The sequence below is a fragment of the Dermacentor albipictus genome, chromosome 2, assembly GCF_038994185.2.
Source record: "Dermacentor albipictus isolate Rhodes 1998 colony chromosome 2, USDA_Dalb.pri_finalv2, whole genome shotgun sequence".
Lineage (NCBI taxonomy): Eukaryota > Metazoa > Arthropoda > Arachnida > Ixodida > Ixodidae > Dermacentor > Dermacentor albipictus.
In genome coordinates, this window is record NC_091822.1 from 51821173 (window position 1) to 51841522 (window position 20350).

Below are 20350 nucleotides of genomic sequence, written 5' to 3' on the forward strand. Positions count from 1 at the left end.
TCCTTAAGGATAGATGCACCGACACTTTTCTTTAGCTTACACTCATGTCTGTCATCGTTTTCTTGACTTTATCAAGAGGAAATTTTAAGAGTGCTCACTCTTCTAATGACTGTTCTATTTTAAATTTAGTTAGCTGCTAAAATTTTTATGGAGTTCTTTCATATGCCAATAAAATTATCTCTGTTACTGAAAAAGATGTTAAAGTTAAATTTGGTACATTCATTACTTATACAGTTACCTGTGCAATGAACTATCAAAAATAGTTATCGTACAATTTCTAATATGGCTTCATATTATAGTAATACATGTTTATCAGAAGCAAATGTTCTTCTGTTATCTAATTATTGTGATCACAGGATCTTTCATATCTTCTTATTTTTAATTGGTTCATTGCTCTGTCCTATGTGATTGCCAAACATTGTGTGATTACTGTGAACTAAATGTAAGTTATAAATGCTGGCGCGAGAGCCAACTTTTTAACATTTTAAATAATGAAATCCAAATGCATTCGGTGCACGCTAAAAAGTGGTAGGCGACCCTAATATTTGACATAGGTGTCGCTTAGTGGCACTCGCACCTCGACATTGGTGTAAACTAGGTTAAGCGAGCGAACGTCTTTCCCCTGGCACGATATGCGGGCGAGGAGCGAGGGAGGGTGAGGGGGAAGTGCACCTTACACGGCCTCTCTGGTGCGGACGTCAGAGTATGTAAAGAGCGCGCGCCCGCAGCTGTGGTGAACAAGCGAGCAAGTTAGCGCCGGGAGAGAAGCGAGAGGAAGGAGTGACGTCAGATACGCTCCGCTAGGCAGAAGTTCATTCTATGACGGGCAACTGTTTTTCAATAATTACCCGTTAAATATCATGCCACCTCGTGTGTGACGTCATTAGTGAAGTCATTACTTCCACTGTCTACTTCCGGGTTTCCAGGAATTTCGCCAAAGCCGTGCTCCAGATGTAGGGTCTCTAAAGCTTGTAATTCTGTCCTTTGGTGTGCGGTAATAAGTGATTTCTAATTAATTCTAATTATTCCAGACGCTTCAGTGAGTCAACTTGTAACTAAACGTATGCAACGATATTATCTATAATGCAACCCTTTCTGTGTTTTTTTTAAATTCATTTTGAATTCCTTCCCCGGTCCTCTCAGGAAGTGAACCGGAAGCCCTGCGCAAGAGACAAGAGTGTCCCTCGATTCTCGTGTCACTAAAAACCCCAGGTGATAAAAATTAATGTTGATACCCCCCCCCCACCCGCCCCCTCCACACTGTGCCTTGATCGTGCTTGGGCAGGCAACACACAGGATTGGTTTAAAATGCACATTTTCTGCACATTATGCTACACTGCGATTTGCCTAAAAAATTTGCTCTATATGAAATGCCACTAATGTGCATTATTGCCATCTCTTCTCTCCACCAAAATTTTTTTTCAGCACTTGAAATAATACACATTAAACTCTGATGTGCTCTAAAATTAGCAATAACCAAAAAGAACCTGCATATTCCTCTCATCAGAAATGTAAAGATGCATTGCCTTTTGAGCATCTGACGTACTTGAGGCGCTAAACAATATTTGAAAATGCATTTCTCATGCCCGTCTGATAACACATTAGGACTTCAGGACGTCCCTATCCAAAACTCAACGTTCATTTTCATAAGGACACAATACACTTCCTGCGCTCCGTCTGTTTCCGTTGTCGATTGCATGCACTGGTGACAGCTCTAGAAGAGTACGCCGTTGCTGCCGTCGTACACGCTAGCGTATGACGGATTATTTCAGACTCGGAGCCACGTTATATGCATAGCAAGTTTGTCGTCCTGGGCACACCGGCGACTATAATGCTTTAGAAGAATTCACTCACGCGCTATTTGGTAAATTTCCCTCGAGTACTAAGTTTGTGCGCTGCAAATAAATCGGACAAGAAATAGCTTCGTTTTGTGTTCCCCCTTGTGCTGCTGATTTCCGCTGCACAAACCTAGTTTTCCCTACTATCATGCGGGGATATAGGCACCATTTGCACGAGCCGTCAACTATTTGCCTGGGGCAGGAGACTAAAGGCAACTGGAGGGAACCGGCTGTCAGCAGAGCTCCTCTTTTTGTTCAGCGGTTCGCGTAGCAGATTAATGTGTACTGACCGCGGGTACTGAGAGACCGCCGCCGTCTTGCCACCGACCCGAGCAGACGTAGGCTGTGAAGTCCGTGCACGGATCCCGGCTCAGGTTAGCGCTCTCGGCGAGCAGGGCGCCCATGGAAGCGCATCCGCCGGTGTGGCACATCGACGCGTCGTCTGCGTCGCCGCCTCTTCGTCGACCTAGGTGTCGCAGCAGCAGCAGCATCGCAATCACGGCGGCCAGTATGCTCACACGCACGCACACCAGCAGCGGACTGCTCAGGATGCACAACCGGTTGGTCATGCCATTGCCCGTAGCACGGTCGTCAGACAAGCCCTGGTCGCATGGAGAGACACAAACACATAGTTGACGACATCTATTTTCACGCAATAGTGCAGCGCAGCGTGGTCAGAGTAAGAGCTGTCGGCACGCCCCAGAAAGCTACTCCCGTTGAAGCGCGATAGCCGTACCAAATTCATCCTAGGACGGCTCAGAATAGGAAACATTCACCGACACAAATAACTGCCGCTTGACTGAAACATTTGCACCGACGTGTACACACTGCGGACAGATCCTAGCCATTCTCCATGTTATCGATGAATGCCTCAGACTTCACAAAGAGCGAGTTGCCCATTTTCAGGAACATTACACGCACCAAATAACGCCCCTCTCCACACGTAGGTTTCATAGTGTAAGACAATGTCTCCTACATATACGACGAACGCCACATGATCAGATTATCACTGACCGTAAACGCTGTTTCAAGCTGCTGTTGTCGGGTTTCATAGAACTGGGTCAAGTCACGGTTCCCTCGTCCTATCACCGAGCCATTATGTTCTCAACAAGTAACACGACCGATTCTTCAAAATATTCGATATTTGCATTTTTTTCTTACCATTTCTTTATAGCACTAACCTAATGTAGATAACGCGAACCGGAGTGACCCCACAAAGGCAGTCTGAGCCACCACGCCGGCGTTGCTAACAGTGGGACTTCGTGTGTTATATCCGTCATAAACTACGTTTCAGCCATTGCGGGAGTACACGCTGGTAATCAAGAGTAACAAGCTGGAAGTGCAAGAGAGCTGGTTCCGATGCTAAATTAAGACGGCAAGCTGGGCGAGTTGGTGATTGAACATGTTCCTATGGGTGGGCAGCGCAACCCGTACGAAGGACGAGAGGAAGTACACAACACGAGCGCAGACTAACTGGTTTATTATTTCAAGCAACGGACTATAATATACAGAAAATGTAAACACGTGTAAAATGACGTTTGCAAGGGTGCTAGCCTATCTTGCTATTGAAAAGATCAGCTCCTTTATCCTGTAGAGTGATAGAAGGCTGGCTGACGCATGCGCCTGAGTTCACATGCATCAAGTAGGCCTCTACAATCTCGCGGTTAATTTGATGCTTATTTTTATACAGTATTTCCGTTTGTTCAAACATGGGTTTGCATGAGCAAACTCTACAGTGCGCGGCCAGATTCGAACATGTTTCAATCCTGATCGCACCTTGGTGCTCCCTAAGGCGGATGTTAAGGCAGCGTCCCGTCTGCCCAAAGTACATTTTCCCGCACGAACGTCGAATGACATAGACCACTCCCGCCGAGCATGCTACAAGCTGCCCCGAGTGTTTGACGCGGCTTGTAGCTTTGGACGCCTGTTTAGGTCTATTGGCAAGATTGCAAATCTTGTTTAAGGAGTTCTTTGCTGAAAAGATTACTTGAACACCATATTTCATGGCTGTCATTTTCAACCCATGCCCCATCTGATGTACATAAGGGATGACTGCGTACTTTTTACCTTTTTTGATCCGTCTTTGGGGTGCATCCCCTTTCTTTATTTTCTTCACTAGCCCTTCACATATTGACACAATAATGGATTTAAGAAAACCGGCCTTCTCTAGATGATTGCGTTTTTGCGAAAAGCTCAGATTGGCGAGGCGGTGGCATGACTTTCTAAGTGCGGAACCCAAAGACGTCCTAGCAATTCCTCTTTTCACAAGTTTTGAGCGTGAAGAGGCGTTGTTTAGAATCGGTTTGCTAGTCCTGGGGTTATAATGCCAACATATATGTTGCGCTGTTAATCTTAACTGCAAATCCAAAAATTGAATTTCATTATTACTGGGTAGTTCATGAGTAAATCTGAGACCCATTCCTTCTTTATCAAAAGCGGCGGGAGTATCTCCAATACATTTGGAACTGTTTTGGGAGCGAATAACTACCAGGTAGTCGTCAACGAACCTGAAGCACTTGATCAAAGTTCCTGCCAAGACGCTCTCGAGTGCCCGGTCAACAGTGCCGAGAAAGATCTCGCTAAAAATGGGTGCGACCTGAGAGCCGATGCAGACCCCCCGCTTCTGAATCATTATTTGATCATCCCAGAAAACGAATGTGGAATTTAAGTAGAAAACCAAGATTTCGAGAAAAGACTCAACCGGGACGCCACTATCATTCCTAAACTTCAACTCGTCGTTTTCCATATTGCAATCTTTGATTGCCTTGATCAGCTGATTTCTAGGAAGGCAATAGTATAAACCTGTGACGTCGATGCTGAACTGTGAAAAAAGTAAAAAACTGTCAAAGTAAAAAACTCGGAAGATGTCATTAGGTTTTTACGAGAAGAGGTGTATCCAGCATGCACAGCGTTCAGCATCGACCTCACAGATTTATACTATTCCCTTCCTAGAAATCAGCTGATCAAGACAATCAAAGATTGCATTATGGAAAACCACGAGTTAAAGTTTGGAAATGATAGTGGCGTCCCAGTTGTCTGTTCTCGAACTCTTTGTTTTCTATTTAAATTCCCCGTTCCTTATCTGGGATGATCAAATAATGATTCAGAAGCGGGGGGTCTGCATCGGCTCTCAGGTCGCACCCATTCTTAGCGAGATCTTTCTCGGCACTGTTGACCGGGCACTCGAGAGCGTCTTGGCAGGAACTTTGATCAAGTTCTTCAGGTCGTTGACGACTACCTGGTAGTTATCCCCTCCCTAAACCGTTCCAAAGTTATTGGAGATACTCCCGCCGCTTTTGATAAAGAAGGAATGGGTCTCAGATTTACTCATGAACTACCCAGTAATAATGAAATTCAATTTTTGGATTAGCAGTTAAGATTAACAGCGCAACATATATGTTCGCATTATAACCCCAGGACTAGCAAACCAATTCTAAACTACGCCGCTTCACGCTCAAAACTTGTGAAAAGAGGAATTTCTATGACGTGTCTGGGTTCCGCACTTAGAAAGTCATGCCACCACCTCGCCAATCTGAGCTTTTCGCAACAACTCAATTGTCTAGAGAAGGCCGTTTTTCCTAAATCCATTATTGTGTCAATATGTGAAGGGCTAGTGAAGAAAATAAAGAAAGGGGATGCACCCCAAAGACAGATCGAAAAAGTTAAAAAGTACGCAGTCATCCCTTATGTACATCAGATGGGGCATGGGTTAAAAAAGACGGCCATGAAATATGGTGTTCAAGTAATCTTTTCAGCAAAGAGAACTCCTTAAACAAGATTTGCAATCTTGTCAATAGATCTAAACAGCAGTCCAAAGCTACATGCTGCGTCAAACACTCGGGGCAGCTTGTGGCATGCTCGGCGGGAGTGGTCTACGTCATCCCACTTTCGTGCGGCAAAATGTACTTGGGCAGATGGGACGCTGCCTTAACATCCGCCTTAGGGAGCACCAAGGTGCGATCAGGAATGAAACAGGTTCGAATCTGGCCGCGCATTGTAGAGTTTGCTCATGCAAACCTATGTTTGAACAAACGGAAATACTGTATAAAAATATGCATCAAATTAACCGCGAGATTGTAGAGGCCTACTTCATGCATGTGAACTCAGGCGCATGCGTCAGCCAGCCTTCTATCACTCTACAGGATAAAGAAGCTGATTTTGTTAATGGCAAGATAGGCTAACACCCTTGCAAACGTCATTTTACACGCGTTTACATTTTCTGTATATTATAGTCCGTTGCTTGAAATAATAAACCAGTTGTTAGTGTGCGCTCGTGTTGTGTACTTCCTCTCGTTCTGCGTCCGGGTTGCGCTGCCCACCCATAGGAACATGTTCCGATGCTAGTCGCTCTGGCGGCTAAATTTCACAAGTTTGGTAGATCCACATATCAATCAGTGAAGCAGTGAAACTTCGGCTTTAACGGAGAACTAATAGGGAAACTGGAAGAAACTTTTGACAATGTTGCCGTAGATGGTAGCTGGACCCACATGAGTTGAGCACCCATATGCAACAAGCTGCCTTTTCACAAGCTTTCGCCCAGTGGTGCGGTAAATGCCGCACCATGCATAAACGTTACAGTCAAGCTACTATTATACGGTCTCGTATCGCTGTGAAAGCTTGAGCTTGCTGCTATGGAAGCATCCTTCACTTGCGCGCCTGGTTGCTTCAGAAGAGCGACCAACTTAATGATTACTGAGTGATCGGGCGGTAAAGCTGGATGATAGACAGCCACAAGCTGTTTGGCTTTCGTCGAATCTTTCTGTATAGAAATTGGTAATCCGTACATCCGTAAGTGTATAGTCGTAAAAAGAGAACATTCCCTAAACTACCGTAACTTATGCTTACTAACAATGTTTCGCATAGGGCAAGTGTTAGCTCGAGACATATTACGGAGAAGATGCAGCGATTAAGATAATCTGCCTTTCAAATGCAACGTCAGTTAGAGATTAGAGCGGAAAAATAATTTCGTTTATGAGGACACAATAGGTGCTTCCTTTAATATAACCAGCGCTGCAATGCATTTGGCAATAGAACACAACCTAGAAGCATCTAGCATTTATTTTCTGGTATGGTCGCGTTACCTCTTGTGATACCTGATTCCCGCAACATTTTCACCGTATCCCCGCGTATTTCCTGAAAGTGCATCCGAACCCTGAACATCCTTGCTACGCAGCTGTAAATGACGACGTGTGCTACGCTGTTAACCACCCGACATTCAGAGAACCCTTGTCGCTGCGTGTTAAGAGGCTTAGTGAATAAATGGCTGTCTCGTTTCTAGAACACCATCTGAAGAACTGAGGAAGGACGTTACCAACGTTGCACTGGGAGATCGTAGAATGTGGCATATAATTTGCAGGATTCTCGACGCACGCTCCCCGAAAACACATTCGAATTCCCTTTCGCGAACTGCAGGCGAAGTACTAATGCACGGACGTTTACACAGATGGATCCAAGTAACTTGCGGGCATGTCTTATACCGCAGTTGGACCATCATTTTCGGAATCAGGCAATCTTCACCCACTGACGAGCATCTTTATGGCTGAGGCCTATGCGTTATTGTCAGCTGTAAATCATAATATGGAAATAAATTTAGAGAACGCAATTATATTTACAGGCTCATTAAGCGTAGTTAGAGCTTTAATGTCGCTATCAAAGCAGGGAAATCTTCTAACAGTTGAGCTATATTCGTTTCTGTGCCCCAGTCAGCAGATGAACAACGCAGCGTAATATACTAGGTTCCTGTCCACAGAGACATTCAGGGTAATACTGTTACCCATTAACTCGCAACATCTGCACCAACGAAAACTCGCGATGATCCCATAGCTGTCACATATATATGTTTGAAACCTATCCTCCGAAGAAAACTGGGAAGCTATTGGCAACACCTTCTGGATGCTCAAACATGTAATAAATTTCACCTAATTAAACAACAATTGGGTATATGGCCACCAACAATGAACTCAAGGGAAGCCGATTTCCTCTTAACTCGGTTCAGTATAGGACACACGTACGGCACACACGACTATTGTTGAGTGGTGAATAACTTCTGATCTGTGGTAAATGTAGTGAGAGGCTGGCGGTCATCCACGTCTTACTAGACTGCCGGGAAGCAGACGCTGATAGGGGGGAAAAACACTTTCCTCTAGCGTACAGACCATTTTCCTTCTTCATCCAGCAATGATTGATAGTGATGAACCACTATTCAACACGAAATCAGAATTTGATATTTGAAATAAAGTCCGCTTACTACATGTTATCAGCGCAAAGAATTCGTAGCGAAGCCTCTCTTGAGAAGCCGCTGTTGCGATAGTAGCGTTATGTATAGCGCACGCCTCCAGGGGCGCTATAATGTAAAACTATTCCAAACTTTTCTATTCCAATTGTGCTGTCAGCCCTCCACGATTGGTCAAAAACCTATTTCGACCACGCCCACTTTACCTGTCGGTCACGCGACGTCACGAAAACCGCGATACCTCCCCATCTGATATGATGTGTACGCACTGATTATGCATGACTTGACAGAAAAAAGAAAAACACTTATTTCTGATTCGACCCCTTTTCGCCATTAGCCCTCGGCTATTGGTAAAAAGTTTTCGGGCTACACCCACTTCACCTGCCTGTAACGCGACGTCACAAAACTGCACAAACTCACCGCGTCAAAGTGACGTGTACGCGATAAAGATGCATTAATATGCCGAACAAAACAGAATTTTCGTCGGAATAGTCGCAGGCTGCCCCATTCCGAAAGGAATAAAAGATGGCTGCCGCCGATCGCTGAGACGCTGGCTACTCGCACCTGCCGAAGAACATGGGTGTCTTTGCATATAATAAAGCTTCTTGCGTGGCCGTGTAGCGTTTTCGAGCCCTTTCGGCACGTCTACCACCTCACTCTGCCAACTCTTCTTTGCTGAGGGTCAGTTTTCGCGTCATTCTTAAGCTTCCGTTGCATGCCGCCGTGATTTTCGACCACCCACCCCAAGCTAAGTAAGGGAAAGCCGACCAATCGCAGACGCCGGCACCACCCTCTTCATCCGGTTATCGATTTTCAGTGCACTGGCTCTGCCCCAGTGAATCCCTCTCCACATGATTGTTCTCCTCGCCTCTTGTCAGCCAATTAGATGCGACAAGCTGCTCAGTGTAGGCAATGTTATTCGTTTTTCAAGCAAACAAAAGTGATCTCCTATGAGCGAGGTGAGCGTTTAATAGGTCTGTTCGGACAGCCCTGCGCGTGACCGCCCGGTGCTTGCGTCGGTGGTTACGCAAATTTGACGTCAGGAGATTGGAATAGAAACATATTGGAATAGTTTTCCGTTATAGGGCCCCTGGCCCTTACTTTCGAAGAGCCCTGATGAAGCAAGTCGCACATTTTAGTATATCAGCTTTTCTAAGCGCGTCTTTTATTTTCGCCTAATACAGCATTGTACGCCCTATGTATAATTTAATAATATTATTTAAACACGCATTTTACACATTTTACAGCGAATACTTTTAGCCCCTTCTGCTGGCGCGTCACATACACCCTCTGAGATTGACCACATTATCAACTTCACCGTTTCCATTTTCTGGCTCTCTTTGACCTTCCCCGTTCATTGCGCCATAAAACCCCATTATTCATTTTCGCCATATGCGCATGCTTCTCAAAAAAATGATTAAGTACTCAGATTTCGTGCCCGAATTTTTGACCCAGTGCTGCGTCACTTTTACAACAAATAACTGCGGAGGACCACCTAACGGAAACCGCTACTCGTTGAAGTTAAATTGCTGTCAAATGCGCGATGTGAGCCGCTCCTCACCTCCGGTACGCTGAACGGCCCCGGCGAGATCCAGTGCGTCGATTCTGGAGCCGTCTTTTGGGCGCTGCCACTGAAAAGGTCTGACACAACGGCCTCACGGCCGAGTCCTGTCTTTGCGGAGGCCATAGCATTGCTTGCTTGTTCCTTCACTTGTGGTGCTTACCCACTATGCGGGATTGGCCCAGAAGCCGGTGGTTAACGGTTACCGTGAAGAGGGAGGGAGAAAAACTAAAACGAAAGTCAGGATGAGGTAGAACGTCTGGAATAATTAAGAAATAGAGCTACCGGGCAGGTACAAAAATAAACATAAATGTGTTTAGATATAAACAAATTATTTTGTAGTACTTTTAGTGGTATTAGAATAACTTCAAACACACAATCGGCGATTTCATGAGCTATCATCTTATTGATTTCGAGAATTCAGATATTAGCCTTCTTGTATCACAGAGATAGTCGCAAATGGCCACCAAGACGTTCCTGTAGCTAAACCCCAATGAGAAGTCCCGAAGTAAAGGATATTTTGAGCATTAGTAATACCGAATTTTTAAAATGAATATTCATATTTCTTACAGTGACTTTTCGATTGATGACATGTTAGTAGAAAGACGTCAATGTGCTAAGCTTCCTGACAGGTAGGACACAGTGGGGACGGTGCCAGGTGGACCCTGTATGGGCAGAAATTTAATGGTGGGATGGGACAGCGTAATATTGTTATAGAGATTTCTATTTTACCTGTGCAACACAATTTATTGTCTGGTGAACACAGCAAATGATCAAATTCCGCTGTTTCGATGTTCAGTTTTGTGGAATCCTGCTATACATAAAATTTTCTAACCCTTGTCAAAAAGCCATAAGCCGAAATAGGCATAACGGACATAACTGGTCCATTACGAGATATCCGCGCCAGTGTGTCAGCAATTTCATTTAAGAATATACAGCGGTGGCCTGGAACCCATACCAATTCCAACAGACGTAAGTTTGGAGGGGTTAATGATTTTAATGTATTGGCTACAGTAGTATCTGAAGATGAGAGATCTAGCAAAAGAGAAAAAAAGGCGGCGAAGCCAAGCAGACGAGGGTCCGGTTAGCTACCCTGCCCTAGGGGAAAAGAAAAGGGGAAGAAAAACAGGAAAAGAGGAAGGAAGTGATCACTCTTTGCAGCAAAGCGCCGTGACTACAAAGTTCCATAACTGGGGATGGCATTGAAGGCATCTTGGATGACCAAAGGCCAGTGGTCGTTGCGCGAATAGGAGGCTGCGGGTCAGCCATGGTGCTTACTCGAGACTTGCATGTACTGGATTAAGATAATCCAGCACTTGCACTTCGTTCACGGTGTATGCAACTTACTTAAGAGTATGCGAACGGTATTTATGCGGGATTGAAGCATCACAAGCACTTGCCAGTCTTCTTTAGGCAATTTATCCGGAGTCGGCGCAGCGGACTCTACCGCGGTGCGTTGTATCATTTGATGTGACAGCGACTCCGGCCGTGGATTCAACCGTGACTTCAGCTGTGACATCGCCTGTGGCTTTCGGTTGTGGCTTCGGTTGTGACAGCGGCTGTAGCTTTGATAATGCGGGCCTAACTTCAGTGGTGGCGTTTTACGACTTGACTCCGCCAAGCATAGCGTGCAAAAGAAGAGAAGTTGCAAGTGTGCCGCGCTCTTCACAAATGCATATGCGTTATGTGAATTCAGAAAGCGACGTTCCGGGCGCCTTCAAACGGTCGCAACAGCTTCCCGACAAAACCAACGGTCTCCCACCATCTGCACGAAGACTGCCATTTTCCGTTTCATATTGTGGCAATGCAGTTGGGGCATTTGAGAACCGTGGCTACATAGGAGTCTGCCGCGTTGGGCTCAGCGCAGCGCGAGCAAACTATCGTAGTCTCGCACACAGAGCTCACGCGTCCTAGCCTCATTCAATGGCGGCATTGAAGAGGCCTTGGGATAAATGGGATTTGGTGTAAATTAATAAGTCTAAGCGAGCCACCCTGACGTATGAAGGAAGAGGTTCGCCCGTGAGTATTACCTTCCGACAGCGGGCTGTCCCGAGTCGGAAACAATGAGTTATGGCGAAGCCATAAACATCTGGCTTCACTAGAATGGGGAAGTCAGCGCTGGAGATGGAGACGTCAACGTCGCAGATGCGACCAGTAGTTGTGTCACTGTCCAGTGGACTATACGAGTGGGCCTTCATGCTGTCAGTTTGCTCAAAGTTCTCAGAGCAGTCTGATGTACAACGTCCATAGCGAAGACCTTTTTTTTTCGTGTATTCACTCTGATGTCCGTGACCTAATTTCGCGTCACGCTTCAAGCAGCACCGAGACCGTCTGTTCAGTCACCTCAGGTTGTGGGTAGCGAATTCGGGTACAAACAGGGTCGTACTGACTGCAGCATTCCGGTTTGTGCCACTGTCGACGCGCCTGAAGACAGGTAGACCCTGTAGTTTCTTCGTTTCGCTTTACGGTTCCTCACAAGCTGAAAGTCGTGATCTGAAAAGTCCTCACTGCTGAAACAACAGATACTGGTATCGTAACGGTCGGTGTCGCTATGGAGGCCAGTCCACTTCCTAGATGCAGCCACCACTGAAGTCGCCATCCCCAGCAGTGGCGCGGGAACGTCAACCTGCCTCTGTGCCAAAACGCATGGCGGCTTCCCCGAGTTATGCACAGCAATCAGGGGAAAACAGCTGAGGTAGAGAAGTAGCGTTCTGGTTTGGTGTCTAGGAATATAGCTAAACCCACTACGCGGTATTGGCATGAAACGGGCGGGAGTAGTTAAAACGGGAATAATACCTAAATAGATTTTTCTAATGTAATAAAAAATGATATTAGATGAATACAAATCGTCAACATCATATTTCAGGCTATAATATTTTAAAATTTTAAGTCAATATCTTTATGTCCATATTGACCAAACTAAAATGCTTCAATTAACATGGCAGCCTCTTTCTTTCAGTTACAAAATTAAATATGGCACCACATTGCAGTGGCCTGTGCCGACGCCGCGAGAGACAGTATCATAGGAAGCGTAATGACCACTCCAGGTTGGTGAAAGGGACCTTCCAGAAGTCGTTTTCTGTGCACGTCGAACCTATGACACTGTATAAGAAAATTTTCCATATTTTGAGGTTCGTTCCTATAAAAGCACTGAAGGGAATGTGTGAAAGCAGACCTGTGGGAATAAAAATTCAGCATTGGTGTTCAGTAGTGCATTCTCGTGAATGAGACCAATTTTCTTGAACATCATCTGCCGTGCCAAGAGAATCTAAGGTGCTGAAAATTGGTGTTATTTATTACACATTATTTATAATATTCTTCTTGAACACAATTTTTTTAATTGGCAGTCGTGATGTATGCCGAAGGTTTTAGGATCCTCAATACCGGGTCTTTCACAGATACCGCCGCTGGTGCATCTGCTGACTGATATGGGTCCGACGTGGCCTAGTACCCATACCAAACGAAAAAGGCGCAAATGTTGGGAGATCTTCTAATATAATTCTCTGAGAATGGTACCTAAATTTGGCACTGATAGAGCAAAACTAACGGATAAGGAGTCGGTTATGATTACGGCTGAATAAATAGATAAGGGAAGTTTTCGTAGAGCTAGAATGATAGCCAATAACAGCCTGAAATATTGGTGTAAAATCGGGCAGTCGAAGACAAAGACAAATTTTACGACGGCGAAAAATGCCCACTCCTGCCTTCTCACTGACAGAAGCATCTGTGGCCATTACTGTATATATAGGGAGGTTTTCAACGTGATCCTCTAACGAACCTGTTAGATATCTAATAGGCTTAAGCTCACAGCTATTATGAAATAATTAATCGAATTGAAGGTAAATTTCAGAAAACCACATCACGGATTGATATTTGTAATGGTTCTGCGAGCGTCTGTACAAAATTATCTGGGGACAATGCAATCGAGACCTTTGATTCGCATAGAATGCAGACGGCTCTCGAATGAACACATAGAAGGGGCGTCTCAGAGGAGAAGCATACATACTCAGTAATGTTTGGAATGTTAGTATCCGAAATCGAGTTTGAAGAGAAGGCAGGTGAGCTTCATGATAAAAGAACATTATTCACTACACATTTTGGAAGGCCAAGACATGGATGTAATGATTCGCGTTCTGAAATAACGAGAGGGCGTGTTTTATAAGCAGGACCTCCCGAAAATAATACGCCATCAAACTCTAAAATGGGGCGGACATATACACAACAAATCATCAGCAGAATCTCCCCGCGCATTGCAGAGCGACTGCTGCTGACTCTTGGTAATAAAACCAACAGCCCGTGCTCCTTTAGATGGGATGTATTCTGTGTGTATCCACCAATTAAACTTTTCTCTGTAAATCATTCCCAGATATTTTATAGATTGTACCCGTAGAACTGTCTCTTGATCATACGTCAGTGTTACCTGGACAGGCAAGGATAAGGGAAAACTATGATTCACGTTTGTTAACATTTAGCGACAGTTGTATTCGTTTCGGCCACAGTTCAATCTGATCCAAATACGACTGCAATGCTTTATAAAGGCTATATATATCGTTGGACACCGAAAAAAATGCGATATCATCAGTGTTTAGGTATACCTGCTCATCACTGTGTGTCGAAATATGACTTCGTAAACTATTAAATAAACCGGGGCTGAGTACTGCGTCTTGAGGAACAACCCTTGTCTGTTTGTACCATACAGAGGAACACCGTTTTGATAGCAATAAAATGTACGTGCGCCAAGCAAATTATGAATCCATGCAATTATATAATGTGATAGATTCACACTTTCAAGTCTGTTGATCAAGATGGTGTGCTCGACACTGTCATACGCTTTCGCAATATCTAATGTCGCTAAGGCCACGTGCTGATTGTTGCGGCGAGTGCGTTGACTTCGACTCCCCCAAGTCGAACATGAGCACACTGAAGTGAGCACCCAGGCCTGAATTCTATTTCAGAAGACCTAATATTTGGTTGTCACCCATCCACATTTTGATATTCCATACAACACTCTCTCGATTAATTTTACAAGATCTGAAGTCATAGAAATAGGCCCGATGTTATGTATTGTGTATCCGTCAGCCTGCTTTCTAGATAGCAAAATTATTTGGCAATTTCCCAATCTCGATTAATCTGTGCATTCACAAGTTAAAAGCTTATACATTTAAGGAAATCCTGGGGAGACATTTACAATAATATTTTTATCATTGCTGTAGTTATGCCATCAGGACCTAGACCTGAAGCTGGGGGCGACTTTACCGCTTTCATTCGTTCTTCTAATGTGACTGCTGTGAATTTATCAGCTTGTTCACATGCCGGCATATTATAGGGTAGAACAGACGTAAATCAACTGTCTAATCCTTTTGCAATCTCCCCCAGTGATTGCACCAATTCCTTAGAAGGTAAACTAACAGATTCTAAATTTGTTGGTGCTGAAACAATCTTCCTGCACCGTAGAAAACTAAATAGGGCTATTTTGTTCCTAGACTGTGATAGATAACTGTAATGATTGTCATTATAATTTTCTTTCGCTTTGTCAAGTGTCTGCCTGAATGTAGCTGGAATAAATTTGTTATCATTCCAATTAGGTGGACATTACTTATACAGTACCTTTCTCTACGCTGTTTTTCTTCTTCTATTTTCGCGTTTACAGTCAGGATACCACCAGGGGGAATAAGTACCACTGCATACTGAATCTGTATTTTGCATAGCTGTCACTTATGACGTGATACCAATTAAGTGCCTTTACTTCGTCACATAGTCCTACCTGTTTATTTAAAACTGATCGCAATGAATATTGCAATTTGCTATAAATAACATAGGTTCGGACATACTAATGGACTAAATTAATTTGGCACACGATTTCAAAAATTATTCGAAGCTGGTCGCTCTTTGTGGCTCAGGTGATAGCAGAACAGGTTGTGATGTCACATCCCGAACTGGAGAAAGTTAGGTCTAGTACCGAACGAAACTTCCCCGACACATCAGTCGGGGCTCTCGGATGTACAGAATTAAAGTCATTTGACGAAATCCAATCTAACGATAATTTCCCACAAGAATCGGACCAATAGCCCCATAATACATGGTGAGAATTCAAATCACCAGCTATATATGGTATGGAGAACTTTATTGGGTCCTGAAGGTCAACCCTACGTTGACGCGGGCCACCACCACGTTGGGACTGTCAGGCCGAGCCCTTCAGCCACATCGCGGGCCTTCTGGACTGCCCGTAACTGGTCAGAGAGTGATTCACTGTGTAGCATTTGCCGCCACCACTCTTGTTCTTTGTCACAGTCTGTGAAGACCGCGGGGCACTGCCAAAGCATGTGGTCAAGAGTAATGATGCCATTGCACTTATTATAGCTGGTCTGAGTTTCCCTCTCCGGATAGATCCTGTTGATAAAATCTGGACTTGGGTATTTTCTTTTCTGTAGCAAACTTAATGTGACCGCTTGGGCTCTGCAAAGCTTACCGTGTGCCAATGGGTATTTCCTTCTGCTTAAATATTAATGCTTCATGATTTTGTTATATGTTAATAATCGATCCCTTTTTTCCCCGGGTGAAGTGTAAGTTGCTCGGTCTTGAAGAGCACAGCTGAAAAGTCCTCGTGCTGCTTCATTTGCCACCTCATTGAGGTTTCTCCGAGCTCCGTCCACCACCCCCAGATGTGCAGGAAACCAGCGGATTTCAATCCTCTCACTGTTGACGTTCTCTAGTGATTTTGTGGCTATTCGTGTCACATATCCGTTGGTAAAGTTGCATATGGCTGTTCTAGAGTCACTGTAAATGTGTGTCCACCGATTAGCCCGGAAGGCTAAGGCGATTGCTACTTGTTCTGCAACTGTTGGGTCCTTTGTATAGACGGTGATGACATCCCGTATGTTACCTCGAGTGTCTACAAGAACGGAGGTATACGCATCCTTATTTTAAACCCAGGCAGCGTCAACGAACACCGCCTGCTGCTTATGTCCATCTATGTCTTGAAGGAGTGCCTTCGCCCTTGCCTTCCGTCTCTCGAGGTTATGTGTCGGGTGCATGTTCCTAGGGAACGGGGTCGTCTTTATTGTTTTTCGTAGTCCCGCTTCCAATTGTGTTAATAATTCTCCTTCGTTGGTGCGGGTGTTAATTTCTACGCCAATTTCTTCAAGTAGCGCCCTCCCAGGGCGTGTCCCTATTAGTCTCTCCTTGTGGGCCACCTGTTGAGCCTCAGCTATCTCCTCTAGTGTGTTATGCAGCCCTAGGCGCAATAAGCTATCATTGGCCGTGCGGATGGGAAGTCCTAGTGCAGTCTTTATAAGTCCTCTGATTAAAGCTATGATTCTATCCTTTATGCATGTTGCAACCACGGCACAAAGAGAACCTGTATCCATAGCTCCTGTAGGAAAATAAACTGTGACTATTGAAAATGGGACACATCATGATAGCATTACGTCCAATGCTGGAATCCCACTTTCTGCAGAGAATGACTGCTGACTTAGTTCTATGGCAAATTTTCGATGTAATGAAAAATGCTAATCCCCCTCAACGAGAAGGGCGATCTAGACGAAAAGTACGATAATTGTTTAAATCAAAACGTTTTCTGTAGATAACCACGTTCGTTGCAAAGTAATAAGGTTACGAGAAACTTCTTCACAATGATATAACAAATCAGCGGCTGTCGCAAAAATGGAACGACAGCTCCACTGCAGCACTTTTAAGGTCCCTATGTTGACGATATACGGGCAGTAGTAAGCGCCGTCTGTAGAAAGCTATCTTTTAATAAATGATCCTTGATGTGCTGTGATTTTGACTATTTTTAGCCTCTAATTTATGAAGGATAGTAGTTCTAGAGGAGTACGGAGAAGCACGGCGTTTACACGTTCTGCATCCGAATCCACATTCTCAATGTTTTCTGAACCTGAATCGCAACTGTTACCACCTTCGCGCTCGACAGACCACGCAGATTTTCACGTCGGTGCCGAAAACCCGTTTTCTTTCCAAGAAAACGGCGCCTTCACGAAGCACCAGTAACGATGAACGCCCATAAGGCGCTGGGATGATGGGAGTGTGCCATCCGGACTCGGATGAAACGAACGAGCCTACATGTGGTAGGCACCAAAACATTCTGCAACCAGCTCGCAACACATGTTTTGTGTCCATAGCTCAACTCACATGTCACTATCCTTTTAATACGTATACAGTATCCTTTACGCATTTGAAAGACAAAATGTTAAGGCCACTATACGGTCTAGTTACATCTAGAAGATTTACCAATGAACAAACCATCGAATGCCTCATACGACTTCCTGGACTCCTTAGGCCATTATTGGCCATTCCTCCTTTAAATCTCCATATGTCATCATGACATTGCTCTTTCTCAGTCGGAGACCGTTCTCATGCAGATGTTGACACACCTCGTCGCTAAAACGTGAAGCGCTCGCTACCGTGTCTAACATCGAAAAACATGCGTTCGGAGACCGTAACCTCTATGACTGCCACTGACGGTTAGAGGCTGGTTAGAAACGACAAGCCAGCGGGACAAGAAGTTCATGGGCCTCTGTAGCTACCGAGCGCGTACTCTCGATTAGCAGGGTGCCTGCAATCTCGGGCGTGGCGCCCCGTCTGCGGCAGTGATAGCCGAGGATAGTCAACCTTTGTCGGACTTGGTTCTCAGTGCCTCGTGCCGGCTGACCATTGTTGCTCCCTATCCACTGCTCCCTTGCAGGCGCGCTCTGCTCTGGCAGCCTAGGGTCGCCATGTTAACTACGATTTTGCGTGCCTCGTCCATCGGTAGCGCGTGCTTCATTCTCAGCATACGTGTACGGGTTGAGAGCCTGGTCAAATCATTCATAACCGCTTCTCAAGGGACCGTCAATGAAAGCAACCGCACCATCTCCCCGGGAACGAGTTCGAATAGTGTCCCTGCTCCACGCGCATCGTGACTGATATCCCTCCGACGCTTGGGGTGGAGGTCGGTATAAACGCATAGCGAGTATGTCCGCCTGTATGCACTTTGCATCCGAGGCCAGCTCATCCAAATCTCTGAACTTGCCGCCTCTCAAGTATGCTGCGAAAGTGGGATGAGCTTGTCGCGTGACTCTCTCCATCTTATCGCAATTTTCAGCAGAGGGTTGTGTGGTACGATAAATCTTCTCCATCACCCTTACGTACTCGAGTAAGGATTCCTCCGGATGCTAAGCGAGTAGCTCGAATTCGCGCCGAAAACGATGCTGGTAACCTGCCCGTAGGAATTCCTCGCGTATAGTCGTTCGAAACTTGGCCACAGTGTGAGACAAATAGTCCGTAAGCCGGAACCAGCGGACAGCGTGTTCATTCAGCGACGCTGATACGACTCGGTCCAGAATCTTGCCATTGGACAGCCCCGTTGCCTGCTGGTAAGTCAGCAAGTGGTTGAGGTATTCATTGGCGCTAAGTTGTTATACCCACTGTATTTTGTTCAGTCCACCATCACCCTCGGTCTCGCAGCTGCGGTAGATATCAGCAAAGTGTTCGGCAAGACACCTGTTACGCTCTCAATCGGGCTCATTGCATTGCGTAACAGCACCTGCCGAGGCAAGCCCTGGGCAGCAATCTCTGGCACAGAAACTGGACGCGTTCAGCGAGTATGTCGCTGTGGCTCCGTGCTCTTCACAAACTCTGGCGCAGGGCTCGGCATAATGTGCCTCGTGCTTCGAAGAGGCGCTACCCTCTTCGAAGCTGATTACGTTGTCAGGGCTACCGTTCACAGCACGCTTTGAATGTTCGGTTGCGGTTGCCGTCACTTCGAATTGTTGTCTGTTGCTAATCACCTGTTCAACGCTAATCAACGGCTATAAGTCAGCCACGTGAGCTGCCATAGTTCGTTCGTGTGGAGAAAGTCCCTCACACAAACAGACTATGCAATAGCTATGATATGCTATGCAATGGCTATGCAATAGGTATGCAATGCAAATAGCTATGCAATAGCAAAGAATCTCAGTTGGAATAACCACGTATCCAACATATGCGCATCCGCCTTTCGTAAGTTATGCTTCCTCAGATAAAAACTTCCACAAGCCCCTCCATCCGTCAAGCTGTTGGCCTATAATTCAATCATTAGACCAGCCCTCGAATACGCATGTGTTATTTGGGACCCGCACACTAAGAAAAACATTGATGCTGTAGAAGTTATTCAACGTAAATCTATTCGGTTTATCTTTTCTCGATACCGCATGACGGACTCTCCAACCTTTATGATGCAACAAAATAATATCCAGGAACTTAAGCTACGTCGCAAAATTCTGAGATTAAACTTTATTTTTCACTTGAAAACAACCATTTCGCATTAGACGCTGCTCCGTACATCCAACCTCTGATGTCACGACTGACTCGAAATCGTCAAGCTGAATCAATAACACCATTTAGAACACGCACTAAAACATTCAAGTTCTCTTTTTTTTTCCACGAACGATTACAGACTGGAACGCTTTACCGCTATGTATGCTTCAGAACAGTGACTCGTTCGACGAATTGACGTGATAATGTGAAGCGTTTTCTTGTTTTTTTTTCTTGCAAAGGACTATTTTTCCTAAAGTTTCAATGTCTATAAGTGTTTTCACGGCCATAAGGGGCTCATTTATGTGTCATCCTTATGTATATATTATTTTTTTCTGTCTGTCTTCATGATCAATGAGGATTTCTGTTTGATGTTTTTATCAGTGCTTGCGTAAACCTTTTTGATACCCCTCCTGCATGGGCCCTAGC

General features: G+C 45.1%; 1 protein-coding gene across 2 annotated transcripts in view; it reads right to left on the reverse strand.

The window, feature by feature from the left end:
* The window catches only part of LOC135904325 (uncharacterized), a 35511-nt gene extending 25742 nt beyond the window's left edge, over nt 1–9769 (reverse strand). For both annotated transcript variants that reach the window (XM_065434946.1, XM_065434948.1), the window contains exons 1-2: nt 9632–9769; nt 2129–2440 (exon numbers count right to left, since the gene is read on the reverse strand). In XM_065434946.1, coding sequence (XP_065291018.1) covers nt 2129–2440; nt 9632–9757 — 438 coding nt within the window. In that variant the 5' untranslated portion in view covers nt 9758–9769. The remainder of the gene's footprint in view (nt 1–2128; nt 2441–9631) is intronic.
* Nucleotides 9770–20350: the final 10581 nt, after the last annotated feature.